The 16,403-nt window shown below is 39.9% G+C and overlaps 1 protein-coding gene and 1 long non-coding RNA gene across 3 annotated transcripts in view; one reads left to right on the forward strand and one right to left on the reverse strand.

Moving 5' to 3' along the window:
* Positions 1-5,791, forward strand: LOC309868496. The gene is made up of 2 exons (XR_014313714.1): positions 1-1,001; positions 1,231-5,791. It is a non-coding gene; the product is annotated as an uncharacterized lncRNA (long non-coding RNA).
* The window catches only part of YBX3 (Y-box binding protein 3), a 26,792-nt gene continuing 15,806 nt past the window's right edge, over positions 5,418-16,403 (reverse strand). Inside the window, exons 6-10 of one of the 2 annotated variants that reach the window (XM_082738388.1) lie at positions 16,058-16,261; positions 10,218-10,315; positions 8,194-8,365; positions 7,429-7,528; positions 5,418-5,988 (exon numbers count right to left, since the gene is read on the reverse strand). In XM_082738388.1, coding sequence (XP_082594514.1) covers positions 7,463-7,528; positions 8,194-8,365; positions 10,218-10,315; positions 16,058-16,261 — 540 coding nt within the window. In that variant the 3' untranslated portion in view covers positions 5,418-5,988; positions 7,429-7,462. The remainder of the gene's footprint in view (positions 5,989-7,428; positions 7,529-8,193; positions 8,366-10,217; positions 10,316-16,057; positions 16,262-16,403) is intronic. The other variant, XM_082738389.1, reaches the window with a different exon arrangement.

Genomic DNA, 16,403 nt, shown 5'->3' on the forward strand with positions numbered 1-16,403 from the left:
TTGGTCATTTGCAAGATGTATTTGTTCACGTAGGTTTAACATAATACAAACTATGATGATATCACTGTGGTTTATCCTGTAGCACCAAAACCATTAAGTAGTATAAACATAGCAATACTTTAGAAAGCAAAGGGGAGTAATCCTGAAAACCATTTGTCCTAGAGTGAGCATAGCACAAAGAAGTCGAATCACTATGTTGTACGCCCAACACTGATGTGACATTGTATGTCAACTCTACTCACAAAAATTACAAGTTAAAAAAAAAATAAAGGAAAATAAAGGGAAAAAATTGTCCTATTCAGGTGCTTACTGTTTTAACAACCATCAAAGTACTTAAGAAAATTGTCACATTTAAAATGTTATCCATTTTCCTTTTCTATAAAGGCGGGTCTCCTAGATTTGCTATCTTTTCTGTGATCCGTGACTGGCAGGTGCCCCCTAGCAGATAGTTTAAAAAAAAATAACATCTTCAAAGCAAAAGTTATTTTCTTTACAATGAGTAAAAGTGTCCACAGTGAGCAAAAATGGATTTTTTTTTTAAATAACTTTTGCTATGGGTTTTCAAAATAGGTTTCTGGAAATGTTCCTATTTGTCTTTTGTTGCTGAAGTGAAGTACTGCCCATCTATGAATTCTCTCACATTTACATACTATAAAACTTAAAAGAATTTACTAACCTCTTTATCTAGTTTCCATTTATTTTGAAAGTTATTGGTATATAACAATTTCTAACTGGTTTACATAAAGTATTTTGATACCAGGTAAATGGAAATTTTCTATGCAAATTTCAACAAACACATTTCAATAATTGGTGGATGCAGTAAAAACTATATATGACAGCAGCAAAATACTTCTCTTCCATTCGAGCCCATATATTCTTTTCAGCTTTTAGAGCCATGGAAACCAACTATCAAGTTACACTGAACAAAGAAATAGAATAAGCCAATACCTTTACAAATATTGAAACATTTTAAATCACCATACTATTATTAAAATATTTTAGTTGGGGCGCCTGGGTGGCTCAGTGGTTAAGCCGCTGCCTTCGGCTCAGGTCATGATCTCAGGGTCCTGGGATCGAGTCCCGCATCGGGCTCTCTGCTCAGCAGGGAGCCTGCTTCCTCCTCTCTCTCTCTCTCTGCCTGCCTCTCTGCCTACTTGTGATTTCTCTCTGTCAAATAAATAAATAAAATCTTTAAAAAAAATAAAAAATAAAAAAAATAAAATATTTTAGTTAAGACGTTTGGTACATTAATACAAACTTTTTGCCCAGTATTTCATCTTTCATCTTTATTTTTTATAACATATGCTATGCGTGTATACTCATACATACATGCATACATGGGGTCTATATAAAAAAATATAGATGTATCGAGGTGCATGCTCACTTTAAAAAATTGATTCAAATTGATTTATTAGAATGGATGATTCAAAGAACAGGGAGAGGACTGCTCTCAATGGTAGTGATGCTATCTAAATTTTAAATAAATTTACATGGAATCACTAGCAAAGTATCACAAGAAAAACTGCACGGTGGAGTTTTCTGCTTATTAACTTCAGGGAATTTATTCCTGAGAGGGGTGGCAGGAGAAAAACACAAGCCCCCTGCACCCTCCAAGTTAGAAATATACAAACGGGGGTTGTGAGGAGTGAGATTGAGAAAGGAAATGCAAATCAAAGGCACTGGAAAATTATTCCTGGGTTTTCTCTTTCAACTGCCCTGGTATCTGTAAGGGAAGATGGCACTGGGATGATTAACAACCACTATCTTGATGTCTACCGATTGCTGCTTATCTGGAAGATGGAAATGATTAACTGCACACGGCACCAGCAGTAACTGAATGTCTATGAAGAGAGGGGAGAGGGCGAAGCAGAGATACAGGTAGGGAAAGACCTGGAAAGTTAAGCTCTGTAAAGAGTATGACTTCAGTCAATTCTTAACCATTACTAGTCTATTTTACTTTGAACAGCTTCAGGGTTATCTCAAACTATGCTTGTCAAAAGCTCTAGTATTAACAACTTAAACTATCCTAAGCCGACACAAAGTGAGCGGGGGGGCAGAGTATGCCATCCACATTCAGCCTCTCACTTAACTGAGTTAACACTCACGGTGCAAGGCTGTTCCCACACACCTGGAACCTACATTGGCTGTTGCCTCCACGAACCTTTGCCCTGTAATTATATACAGATATAGATTACGAATCTCAACCAGTGAAATAAAGTTCTCCGGTCCCAGCCCTAGGTGTGACCAGTGGCAGAGTAACGCACAAAGGACAACGGTGTATTAGAGTGGAGGGAAGGCTGAGGATAATTCTGAAATGACTTCGCTCTAACCACCAACTGACAACCGGATTCAGGGCACCTGGGTGGCTTGGTGGGTTAAGAATCTGCCTTCATCTCAGTTCATGATCCTGAGTTCCTGGGATCAAGTCCCGGGTGGGGCTCACAGGGAGTCTGCTTCTCCCTCTAGCCCTCCTCCCACTCATTCTCTCAATCTCTAATAAATTAAATCTTAAAAAATAAAAAACAAAAAATTCACACACACACACACACACACACACTATTGCCAGTATTTATATTACTTGAGTTCTGTTCTCAACTGATGAAAGGGACTTTTACCCCTGGTGCCATGTCCATGCAGTAGGCACAGGAGTCAAGTTTTGAACCCCACATGAAGTCCTCTTTAAACAGTGAGATCGAGGCACGAGAAGATACTATGGTAATAACGTAGAAGTGATTTCTCATCTCTTCTGTCACATGCCTCCATTACATAATTCTCTTAACAGAATACTGAGCAGACTCCAGAGGTGTAGGGAGGCACGGACAAGCTAAGCAACCTGTCACGTGACCAGCACGGACAAGCTAAGCAACCTGTCACGTGACCAGCATGGATTTCAGCTCCGTGGTGATTCCAGCCTTCCACCACCCCGTTGTGAAAATCTGGGTGGTTCTGGAGCTAGAGTGTCAAATGAAATGCTTTTACCCTAAGATAATGACAAAACCAATGTAGTATCACCCTTGTGGGACAAGATTAGCTAATTTTTAGAGATTTTTAACAGCCTGTTTCCTTTCTAGATTTCTCCTGTTTAATAAGGTTCCTATGCCATGATATACAAAATCTCTCCTCTGGAGTCAAGAGATTACATTTATTTTCTCTTTTCAACTGAAACCAAGTACTACCTTCCCAGAAGTTTCAATCTGCATCCACTCTAAGACTTAAAGAACTCTATTATTCAAAATCTCAAAGTATTAGCCTGTTTAAATATATTTTTCCATTCCATTCCACTAAAGAGTGAAAACTTTCAGAAATGGCACTTTTGCAATAAACACAGGAGCCCCTTAGAATACTGCATCAATTGAGCTATTTGTGATAAAAAAGCACCAAGTATCACTGTTGGCAAATAGTTGGCATGCAAATATATCAATTTGTGTAGGGTTTCTCTGTGGGGGCTGTTCCATCACCTATGCTACTGTGGGATCACTGAGGACAGGATGACAACCTTCTAGTTATCTCGGCTTGGTTCCCACCCATCCAGCCTCTGTATCTTGATAAAGCAATACAAGTCCCTGATCCCTTGTTGTAAAAAGAAACAAAAACACAAAAACAAAAACAAAACCAACTTATTTCAGGCCCATCCTCACATCACATCCAATTCATATTCTTTCTTTGGTACCTACAGTGTTTTAGGGTTGTACTTTTACCCACTCCCAAAGAATTTTCCCCCAACTCTTTGCATGCATCATGACATTGTTTTTTTTCTCTAGAAATAGAGTAACAGTAAACCTGGAAACAGATGGATAGAATTTAGAGGTAAGGATGTTTAACTGTGAAGTACTGTTTATAATTTTAATTTTTAAAAAGGTCTCAATATCCAGAAAGAGGGCAGACACAACTATGGACAGCTCTATAACTGAAATGTTGTGCAGCCAGTACAAATGAGGGGAGGACTCTACCTATGCTTGATAATGCGTAACAGTAAGGATAATCAGATGGGCAAAAAATGTCACTGCCAAGTGTATATTGTTAGGACACTTCAACAGTATCTGAAAGACACCACAACAAAATTGTTTTAAATGAGCAGGAAGGGGTGAGGGACAGTTAGAACACCAGCTGGGCAGTAAACTCACCCATAGGATTCTAGAAACAGATCTAATGTTTGTTGTAAGAATAACAATTAAAACCTCTTCCCCTTCCCTGAAGTGCATCAGTTTGCCAAACACACACACACACACACATACACACCCATGAACATAAAAGATCTGAAAGAGACTGGTCAAAACAAAAAGCAGAAAAAGACTTCCTGGTGGTCTTGAGGGAATCAGAACTAAGATGACATTTCTTCTTAAAATACTTTAAATAAAGTATTTAAATACTTTAAAATACTTTATACCTTTGAGTATTTTTGCCTTGTGCAAAAAACCAACTTCGGGGTTTTTTTTGAACTTGCAAGGCAATATAAGGTTCTTGAACAATCCACTTTCCCTTGCTTGCCATTTCTTAAACAGGCCAAGCACGCACGTTCCCTCCCTGTGGTCTTTGCATCTTTTCTCTCTGTCTGGAACGTTCTTCTCTCTAGATATTCTTATAGCTTTCCCACCTCATGAATCCATTTATAGATTGTTATCATGTAGAGACCACCCCCCATTTAAAATAAGTAAACCTCCTACAATTATGACAATCTTTATCCCTTTACTGTTTTTCTTTTTTTATCCTATTAGTATCTGACATTTAAATTTCACATTTATTTAATGTTTATTTATTCCCAATATTTGCTTACTAAAATGTAAGCTCAGTGGGACTAGAGTCTTTTGTTGGTTTGTCCCCAACTCATCACCAGAATAATGCTTGGCACAAACCTAGGGCTCAAATGTACCTGATTTAAAGGATAAATAAATGTGAAAGATGCAGTGTATCTGAGAAGTAACCACATAGCATTGACACATACTGTAACATTTCTCAATTCGAGGGCACCATCTTTGCTGGGGGAAGAAATTCCTAGCATGATTGGAAAGAAGCCCCCTTCCTCTTTTCTGAAATATGCAAACATACAACATGTAAACATACAACACGGCAGCTGGTGCTGAAAACCTGAGGCTGGACGTTCAAGAAGGTCAGAACTCCAAACTCCTTCCTTCATATAAAGAAAACTGTTAATCTAAACACCGTCATGTCATCTCAGCGAAGATTATGCAAGAGCAAAGGAATGAAGCATGCCTATTGCCGAACTCAGACAAGAACGTGTTCCTTTCCAGCTGTACCTTCCAAGAGGAATCCCATGGTCTCAAGCTCATATGCCTCCATTTATCAAATAGCATTCAGGCACCTTTACGTTTGGTTCTGAGTTTACTATTATGTGATTTAAGTAGTGTGAAAAGACAAAACAAATGCTAAGATAGGAAAGCATGCTCCAGTCATACACCTTTTTCCTTTCAAGGGTAAAAATTTTATTTTTGAGGAACTTCATACTGCACATTTTTAAAGAGTCACATAAGAAAGCAAAAATGTTATCCTCCCCTCATCCTAGAAATAAATAAGAAGGGCATAAAATTTCTTTTTTAAATCACGACACTTGGAAGTTTAGCACCAGCATCCAAAATGAACAAAAAAGGGAAAAAAAGCATTTACTATATATTTCAGATTCCTTTGGTTGGGGTTCTCCCCACGTGGTATTAATATTTCTTCTTTCAATTCATATTACCAAAACAGTAAAAACCAGGAAAAAAATATAAACCTAGTGGTTGCTGAAACTGGGGAGGTTGCTCTCTTGTCTTTTGTGCAGGCATTCCCGGGATCTCAGCTTGCTAGAAAAATTGGCTGATGTTTTACTTTTGTAGTTGTCTGTTTCATAAAGAATAATAGTAAACATTCTAATGTCCACATCTTGGTTATTAGTCTTCCACATTATTGCTTGGATGTTTCTTTGGTGTTGGTTAAAGTCATTTTCTGCTTTCTGCTTTATTTTTTTTAATGGTCATTAATTCTTTAGGTCACCTGGAAAAAAATTAAAACCAAGAGTGACAAAATGACCACAAGTTCAAGAATAAAAAGGCAAAATGTAATTCAAAAAACAGTGTTTCAGAAGCTCTAAACGGAATCTATCCTTGCATTTATAGATTTGTAAAGTATACATTTAGTAAAAATTTTTATAAACCAGAACATTCAGCACATGGTAGTAATATTTTTATAAAATTATTTAAGAGAAAATTACCATCATGAAGCTTTTTCAAATAAATGATTCTACAGTATCACCAATTCTTCATAATCATTTTAGTGGCTGCATAGTATTTCCTAACATGAATGTACCCCCAAACGAAGCCCTTTCCCAAGGTTCGGTTACAGGGAGTAGAAATATTTGTTTCCCTATATTTTCAAAATTATTTCCTTAGAAGACCTAGAAATAATGTTACTAAGTAGGAGTATGCAGCCAAATGATGGAAACACAGTTCTAAGTCAGTTAATGCAAATTTAAATAGGGACCTTAATTCTGATACACTGCCAACAGAACCTAGAGAGAAAATACAAATCCAGCATAACAAATGTCTGACACAACGTTACGAGTTTAACAATCTCTTTTAACTAAAAACTAATTCTTTATTTAATGAAAAGGGCAACAACCAAGAAATACTCAAAATTTAAGTCCCAGGAGTTACCAGGTAAAAAACCCAGAGTGAGAACTACTATTATGGCTTCTAAATTCCTTTAAGAGTGGCTCTTCACAATTGGGTTAGTCTTTCCAGTTATATTTCTCGCTACATAAAGTTTCCAAGGTCTTCACCAGGAAAACAGGAAAGCAGAAGATGTCGATAAAGATGCAAATTGACCTTCACCCAGAGGCTGCGCTTTACCACACCCTATTCAAGCCCTTCGTACCTGTTCTCTGGCTAAATCTCGACAGAACCATAGTAAGTCTAGCTGGCACCCTGTTTTATCAGCAGCAGACACTGCCGAGGTAAAGGATAAACAATCCACTGCCGAGGTAGAGGATAAACAAACCACCCGGTAGCATCCAGCAAATGCGTAGGAGATCCTGCATAGAGTACAGAAACCCCGACCCTCACACAGTCTACTGCACAGCCTTAAAATAAATTCTGTTGGTTATGAAAGAGAAGGAAAAAAACACTCTACGTTTATTCTGCAAATCAGTCTCGTTCAAACTGGCCAGTAGGTGTCACAAAGGTAAAACTTCCAAAGTTTTCTTAAGAGGTATTAGTATTAAAAATTGTCATATATATATATATATATATATATATATATATATATATTTTCTCACTAACTCTCAGAATGTTAACACCCCCAAGGGCCTAGCAAATTAAGGTCAAATCCCGTATTTAACCACTACAAATCCTCTTTCTCCAGAACCCTCAAGGAGACAAAAGGTGGGCCCAGAGGAGCCACAGAGCTGGTCCAGGCCAGAAGCCTGGGGGCTCCTACCTGGTGATGGTGAAGGTGCTTGGGGAGCCTGGTGTCACTCAGCACTGCTCTGCTCGGTGGCTGGAGCGGGGTTCTCAGACGGCGCTTCGCCTGCCTTGGTCTCAAACACAAAACAAAACCATAGGTCAGGAATCAATCTGTCCACATGACAACTGGACAATTTGTCCAATGACAAAGTTTAAGACTAAAAGGTCTCAAAAGTTGGCATCTTGCTGCTTATGAGAGTAAATCACCATGCAAAATTAGCTGTTCTTAAGTAGGAGTCAAAAACCAGTACCACAGAAGAAAGGCCCATAAATGACAACAGAGCATCACCACTATCCACAACAAGAAGTCCCTGATACCCAACTGTTTTCAATCCATACTTAGAAAGGCTCTTCCCTAAATGCTGTCCATTGTACAGAGGGCCCTAAACATACTAATTCTGATTCTCCATTCGTATGCATAATTCTTTCAGAGAATGTTAATTAGCCGAATTCAAATATTTTGTTTGTGTTATGGTACAGGCCATTCTCTCTCCATAACATATATTATATAGATATAGGTTTAAGCAAAATATTATGTATTAACAATATATTATCATCTATATGAGATATAGAGTGCTGGATATGAAATTCCTATAAATGTTATTAGAAATAACATTTTATAAAAAATGCTAATCATCAGTTACCAGGTTATGAAACCACTGTTAGGCTGGAAGACAAACTAGGGTCTGACCTGATTAAGGACAACCTGGCACCACCCCTTCCGGCTGTCTCAATCTACCTCTTTGCCATCTTGGGAAGGAGCATTAGGAGGACGGGGGCGACGCCGGTAGTTGTACGGGCGTCGGTATCCACGGCGAACAGATGGCTGGTTTGGCCCATTGGCTGCTTGTTGGTTCTCCTTGTCTTCAGCCTCGCCAACAGCTGGGGCAGGTCGGGGCCGAGGAGGGCCTCTACAGCAGAAAACACAAAAGGAAAAGAGCACAGGTGCAAAGGATAGGGGGCCTTGAGTACAATCTTTATTTTTTAAGATTAAATTAAGATTAAGTCAATGAGGGGCGCCTGGGTGGCTCAGTGGGTTAAAGCCTCTGCCTTCGGCTCAGGTCATGATCTCAGGGTCCTGGGATCGAGCCCCACATTGGGCTCTCTGCTCACCCTCTCTCTGCCTGCCTCTCTGCTTACTTGTGATCTCTGTCAAATAAATAAAATCTTTAAAAAAAAAAAAAGATTAAGTCAATGATTCAGTATTCATTGCAAGAATTACACACAGGCTAACGCAGCAAACAGAATCGAGAGTTTCGTGAAATAAAACCTGTTTTTCCACTATTTTCCCTTTTCTTCTGAATACCGATTTGTAGTGACCAAAGCTACACTGGACATATAGCAGGACCCCACCAGGCACTGGCCAGGCCCCAAGGACAAGAAGATTTATAAAGAAAAGTGGTGTCTGGTATCTGCCCTCCTTGAACACTTTAGTAGAGGCTACAGGAATTACACATGGAGGAAAACTCTTATGACCATGTGCCAGACCCTGGTCTGGATGATTTGGTGTTCAATATTTCATTCCATTGCCAACTGAATCCAGGTGGATTCAATGCAGTTGAAACTGGATTTATGGTGAGAATAACAAGAGTAGTGTAGAGAGGGAAAGTATTTGGTTGAACCCTAAGGAATGCTGCTTTTTATAGGTCGACAAAGGTCAAATGGAATTTTCACAAGATCACACACAGCCAGGGATCAACAGAGCTGGAGCCGACATTACCACGGTCTCCTTTCTGTTTTCCTTAAGACACCTCCATTAAGTCTCTTATTTTTGAAAGTCCTTAGTAATTAATCATTAGGAGTGATTATTCTAAACCTGGAATGAATCTTGCAAGGAAAAAGGACACACAGTGGTACAAATCCTATCTCAAAATGACAGACTTACTCTCCTTTCAATAAACCCATATTGCCAAACCTCAAGATGGTGTCAATGTTGATCGGGAGTGAAGGTCCACTTTTTTCACTCACATCAAGGACCAGGGAGAGGAACAGGAAGGCTTCTGATATAAAGAGCTTTACAAGGATCTTAAGGAGTCTAGCCCAACTCAGTCTTCACAAGGGATAAAACACAAACAACCTACTCCTTCACTAATATGAACATCACTGGCAGTAACAATGTCTCGTGCTCACTGAGGGCTTACTATAGACCAGGTACCGTTATCTGAGATTCATTCGTACTTTTAAAAATTGTAAAATATTCTTAAATCTCCATCTTAAGAGACCTGGTATAAGTCTGAAGTGTTCAGGAATCTCGAAAGGAGACACAGGTCCTAAATGCCAGCAAGATGGGAATTTAAACACAACCTGATCTGTAGCCTGACTTAATACCTACACTGCCTTGGTTATCTAAATTCAACATCCCAAATACTTTCCTGGCACACACTTCTTCCTCCATTTGTAGCTCTACCTGTAATTACCCATCAATTAATTTACTGTTTATATCATTAAATGTAATAAAAAATTAAGTATTAATTCATACCACATGAAAGTTATCAAATAACACTTGATCTTAGCCAAAAGGCCAAGAAGCAATGAAGGTTAACAAATACAAATAACATTTGGTACAGAGGCACCTAAATACTTTGTTAGATTAGGGGGAAATGTCCCACGGCCATCTGAAAGCTTATTGCAGAGTTCCCCCAAAAGTTAGGATGCAGCCACTTCTTCTAAATATATAAGAGATCCATAAAACAGACCCACAACACTCTCATCCACCGTACTCACAAGGGCTTCAACTGGTCTTTAGTGAAAAACGTCACATACCTCCGGTATCTTGGCCGATAAGTTGGATTTCGATGAACCGGTCCCTGAAGCTGTGCCCCCTCTGGGACTCCCTCCTTCATCTCTCCAATCTCACCAGCCTACAAGAAGGCAGTGAGAGCTGAAAATGAATGTCATACTACCAGATATAAGAGACATAGAGCCTCCAGTTAATTCAGAATTTTTTTTTAAGTAAAAAGAGGCTTCATTATAAAGCCAAGAACCATCAACTTCACCAGTGAACTGTTTACTGATTTAGATCTTCATGAATGATAGCAAAGAAAAACTTATTTCCACTAGAACAGTCCTTTGCCTATCACAGATCACCTTACTTTAGTATTATAACTTAACATTTTGAAGTACCCCATTCATCTCTTACAAAAAAAACCCTCTACATTATAAAAGAAAGACAATGATACGCCACATTTTGACTACGAGAATCTTTTCCATTTTTCAATTCAGACCCACTGATTCTATGAACAGGGTATCCCTTCAAACATTCATGGTTTCTATATTCAAAGGTTTTCCCACACCTCTTAACTACACCTTCGCCTCTAATTTCCTCCTTTCGTCTCTTTGTGTTTTTTAAGTATACTCTTTAAAAAATAATAAAATTACACTTTCTTGATGGTAAATTTATTTTAGGTTGGGGATATAAAATTAGTTTACTATAGAACTCCCAGAGAAAGGAATGACTAAAAACTAGTAACAAAGGGCGCCTGGGTGGCTCAGTGGGTTAAGCCGCTGCCTTCGGCTCAGGTCATGATCTCAGGGTCCTGGGATCGAGTCCCATATCGGGCTCTCTGCTCAGCAGGGAGCCTGCTTCCCTCTCTCTCTCTGCCTGCCTCTCCATCTGCTTGTGATATCTCTCTGTCAAATAAATAAATAAGATCTTTAAAAAAAAAAAAAAAAAAACTAGTAACAAAACCCAAGAGACATCTATCTCTGGAATTCTTTATAATACACCCACATCTTAACTTGCTTTTCCTCCACACTAACAACCCTTCCTGCTCCATATTTCACTAAGAAAAGAGAAGCAGCTGGCAAAGAATTTCCACATTCTTTCATTCTCCAATCTGCCCACAAACCTGCGTTTGCTGTAATTTTCTCCTCTCTCCCAACCCTGGGTGACTGGTCCATGCTGAGGTCCAAAGCCAACTCCTCTCTTACCTCGAACACTCTGACTCGCTATCCCTCCTCCCCTTCACTGTCTAATTTTCCCTCTTCTCTACACCCTCATTTTATCCAGGCACACAAAACAGGCTGAAAATAGCACCCATACTTGGCAATGCTTAAAAAAATAATCACAAACTTACAGAAAAGTTGGAAGGACAGAACCTAATCCCCAGGCCCCATTCAAGCTTCATGAGTTGTTCCAATAACATCCTTGACAGCAAAAAAGACCCACGCAGGACATGTAATGAGTTTAGCTATCTCTTTGCCTGGAACAGTTCTTCCATTTTTACTTGGTTTTCATGACCTTGACACTTTTAAAGATTACAGGCCAGTTATTTTATTCAATATGGGGCTGTTTGGTGTTTCCTCATGATTTAGCTTGTGCATCTTTGGCAGAGAAGCCACAGAAGTCATACAGCATTCTTCTCACTGCATCCTGCTGGAAGCCATATGGTTTCAATTTGTACCGTTACTGACAATGTTCATTTTCAGAAGTAGTTAAGGTCGTATCTGCCAAGGCTACTTCGTGGTAAATTTACTCTTTCTCTCTTTGTCCTTAATGAGGATTTGGAGAAGTACTTCCAAAGTCTCTAAGTACTTCCCTCCTCATCAAATCCTCAACATATTCATTTATGTATTTCTATCTGTATAGGCTCATGGTTTTCTATTTTATTCAATGAGTTATATCTGTTACTATCATTACTGGCCAATGGGAAGCCTTTCAAGCTGGCTCATGTCCCTCTGACATGTCTCCAACATTCTTTTGAGTACTTTCTTGCTTTTTGGCACAACAAGATGTTCCGGGCTCATATTGTACTTTCTCTGGCCCAGCTCTGAAATCAGCCATTTCTCCAAGAGAGCTTCTTTTTATTGGAGCATGGTACTTAGAAATGAAAAAATAGGGATCAGGTACGCTCAGTGTTATTAAGGAGTCTGTGTTTTCAGGCCATCTCTGTAGACAGAAACAGGGGACACACACGGTAATATATACCGATACATACACAGTATGAGCTGCACATCTATACATGTGTGTGCGGGGACGTCAATGTAGAGCACATTAGACTCGCCCCTCTATAATGGCTTTAGGATTAAGCAGTCGGGGAGGGAAGGGTTAGGGAGGCCAGGAAAAAATTCACTAAATGTCAAAACAAAAAGCAGACAAAACCTTGCCGTGATCCCATATCCTCCTCCAGCTACTGCCCCACTGGAGTTCCTCTACAGACACACACATAAAAGAAAACCATTAACGCTACCACCACAGAAACCTCAAGGGAGAATCTAATACCTTTTCTTCCTCAGCCTCTGTACTCTTCAATGCATTCTAACCAGACTTTTGCTCTTACCAGACTACTAACCTCCAAGTTACCAAACCCAGTAATCAATTCTCAGCCCAACTTCCTATGCTTAACAGCATTTAACACAGCATTTCCTCCTTGAAATATGTGCTCCCTATCTGGTTCTTCTTCATCTTCCTCGTCTTGTCTTGTCAGTGTGCCCCAGGACTCAGTCCAAGGATCAATTTTCAACCAACACTCATTTGATAGTTAATACCATCCCAGGCCAGGCCTTTTAATTTAATAAGTCCTTATGACTCTGAAGTTCTCCCTAGTCCCCCCACAACTCCTGGACTCCCTTAGGCCTCTGTCCCTGCCAATCCCAGCCTTTCCCAATACCTGAAAGACTCATTCCCTCCCTTCATTTATGACCCCAAAGGCTTTGACAAACACCTAATCTAAAATGACACCTTCCTGGGGTGCCTGGGTGGCTCAGTGGGTTAAGCCTCTGCCTTCGGCTCAGGTCATGATCCCAGGGGCCTGGGATCGAGTCCCGCATTGGGCTCTCTGCTCAGCAGGCAGCCTGCTTCTCCTCCTCTCTCTCTCAGTCTGTCTCTCTGCCTATTTGTGATCTCTCTCTCTCTGTCAAATAAATAAATAAAATCTTTTAAAAAAATAAAAATAAAATAAAATAAAATGACACCTTCCTAACTTAAGCCACGTTATCCCTCTTGACTGTGCTTTCCTTTTCTGCCTACTTCACATCTCCAAGGAAAACTAATACGGAGAAGGGATGGTAGGGGGAGATCTCTAGATGAATTCTACCTTTCCTCCAAACCTGATCTTTCTTCAGTCTTACTCTATTTGTTTAAATCAAAAGCCACAGAGGTATCCTTTACTCTTCACAACACACATTCACTCCATTATCAAATGCCGTCGCTTCTGGGTTTCTAAACCTGGCCCCTTAGCACACCTCCACCGCTAGCATTCCTATCCATGCCATGACCAGCTCAGCATGGGGAGATTACAGCAGCTGGCCTCCCTACTTCCACTCCCGCCTCCTGTGGTCTAGCTTCCACAAATAGTCCCATGAGCTCTTAAATATGGGTCTTCCCTGTTTATATCCCTTTACTGGCTTTTTGTCACATCTAGAGCAGGTCAGCAGTCCTCACCAGTCTACCTGGCAGGCTGGAGCTGCTCTAAAACACTACCCTAATCTCCCCTCCCAGCCACCCCCTGCAGCCTCCCTCACAGCGGTCCTAACCACACAAGCCTCCCTGTAGTGCTCTTAACAAGCCAAGCTGCTTCTCCCCCAGGAACTCTGATTCACAAAAAACAGACAGAAGCAGCAATTAACATGTATGAAGGATTAGAATTTACTAGAATGGTAAGATGGGAAGAGCATCAGCAGAAACTGAGTTTAAATCAAGCTCTACAACTTCTTGCCCACGCAACCTTAAGTAAAAGTTGCCAGTTTTAAAAAATACTCAAATCTCTTCATTTGTAACACCACCAGTAAAAAAATATGGAAACCACTGCCAATTTTATAAAGCTACAGGGAAGACTGAATGAGCACTGATTTCAAACATCTGTCACCTGGTCAAGGCCAAATAATTTATATGCCCTTTCCTCATACACTTCTTTTCTCAAAGACCACAAATAGCTGCTCTTCGCTCAGTAACCAGTCCTACTTAACTTCCAAGTGCAAATTAAATTAAAATCAAGCTAGAATATTATCTTTAAAAAAACAGAAGTCATTTGGTCACTGATGTATCATGCTATACATGTCCTTTGTACATAAGGGAAACACTATTGTCCTGTATATTATCATTTTTCTCTGTTGCAGCCAATAAATTTCAGTATTTATGTAGTAGAAAATGTTTGCAAACACTTTTCTATCTGACCTCAAGAATTTTAACACCCTAGAGATCTCTCTACACTTTTAAGCCATTACACTAACAGCCTGGAGGTAGCCTAGCTGTATGGAAGAGTTTTAGGGATTTTCATCTGATGCTGCTGATTGCCTTAAGCAGATTAGTATTAGAAAGACTGTTAAGGAAAAGATGTTAAAGGAATCTAAGCAGTCTTTATTTCATATATGGAATGGATGAGAGGTTCAGCTCAAGTTAAAACAACTCCATGCAATTATCAGAATAAGCATACATTTCTCAAAATTCATTTTCAGCCAGCTTGTGCAAATGCTGCTCCCCCTAGCACTGAAGAATCATTTTGCTCTCAATCTTCAATTTCTAAGATGAAATATGATTTATTTTAAAAACACAGAAAAAAGAACCAGCATGTTCTAAAAAAAAAAATGACACATACGGACGTGCTAAATACTAAGAAAGATTATTTCAGGAAAGTACAACTAATGCCCTAAAAATAAATGTGTATTACAATCTCACTAACTCTTCCTGTTCTCATTTCCTAGAAGCCCTGAGTGCTGCTCTAAAGAAACCTACTATGCCTCGTGGACCCAATCTCTCCATATATGCAAGTCTACTCGTTATTTTTAGCACATTCGTCAGGGACAGCTGTTAAAGAGTGGAAGGGAAATAACAAGAAGCAATGTAGAAAGAACACAGTCATGCGTGATGGGATAGGAGATGGGCAGCAAAGAACAGACTGAACATAGTGTTCAGTCAAAACACTTAGTGGAAAAACAGAAAACAAAAAACAAGAACACGAAGAGGAAGACGTTATAGAGAGTGATAGCAAAAATGATATCCTATCCCAAGTCTTCCAAATTTCCTGGGGACTGTGAAATTGGTACAAGTTTATTAATTATAGGTCAAGTTCACAATAGCTGTATCAGTATTTTTCAGTAAAAAAGGAGAATCAATAACTAATCAACAATCTCCACGTCTACATTAGGTTTTCTTAATAATCAATGCCATCTCACAATATTAATATTTATTTAGAGATTTTATCTATCCTCAGGCAGTGCACTAAAATCTTTACCCTTGATTTAATCATCATAAATCCATGGAAGAGGTACCTTATTAACCCCCATTTAATGGATGAGGATTAAACTGGTTTTCTTGAAAGCTCACAGATTCTCACAGCAGAGACAAGACTCCAATCCAGGTCTGCCGACTTCAGATTTCAAGCTCTTAATGCATTCCCATCTATGTCTCTAACTTTAAACTACACGCTATTCACCAGGCTGCCCAAGTACAGGCATGGCTCCCGTGGCTATGCTTGTGGTACCATTACTAGCCTGGCTGCTCTGGAAATGTACACTAAAGGCCTTGCCCCAGCTTCTGCAGCATCAGGAAGCCACAGGCAAGGTTTGATTCCCGGCGGCTGACGTTGGAGGAGGAGGAGGAAGAGGAGGCAGAGGAAGGACGGAGGGGTGAGGACTGCTGAAGACAAGTCCCAGGTGCATTTTACCTGCATTCTGTTGGGATGGGGAAAGACCCGTGAGCGACGGTCAAAGGTCTGTCCCACGTGGTAAGGCGGGAATCGCCTCCGGTACTGAGGGCGATACTGGGGGCGGCGCAGCTGACTCCGGGCCCCAGAGAACTGCCCGTCAGTGGCAGGGGGCTCAAATCCTTCACTGCTGCCGCTCCCTTCCTCCTCCTCCTCCCCAGCGTACTAGCAAGCAAAGAAACAGAGATTCAGAAGAAGTTTCAGCAAGGACAGAACCACAGAATACCACTTAGGTTGAGTATCACCAAAAGAAAAAAAAAAAATCCCCCCCCCCCAAAAGAATAATTCCTTCTATTACACAGGCAGA

The sequence above is a fragment of the Mustela nivalis genome, assembly GCF_964662115.1.
Source record: "Mustela nivalis genome assembly, chromosome: 7".
NCBI classification, from domain to species: domain Eukaryota; kingdom Metazoa; phylum Chordata; class Mammalia; order Carnivora; family Mustelidae; genus Mustela; species Mustela nivalis.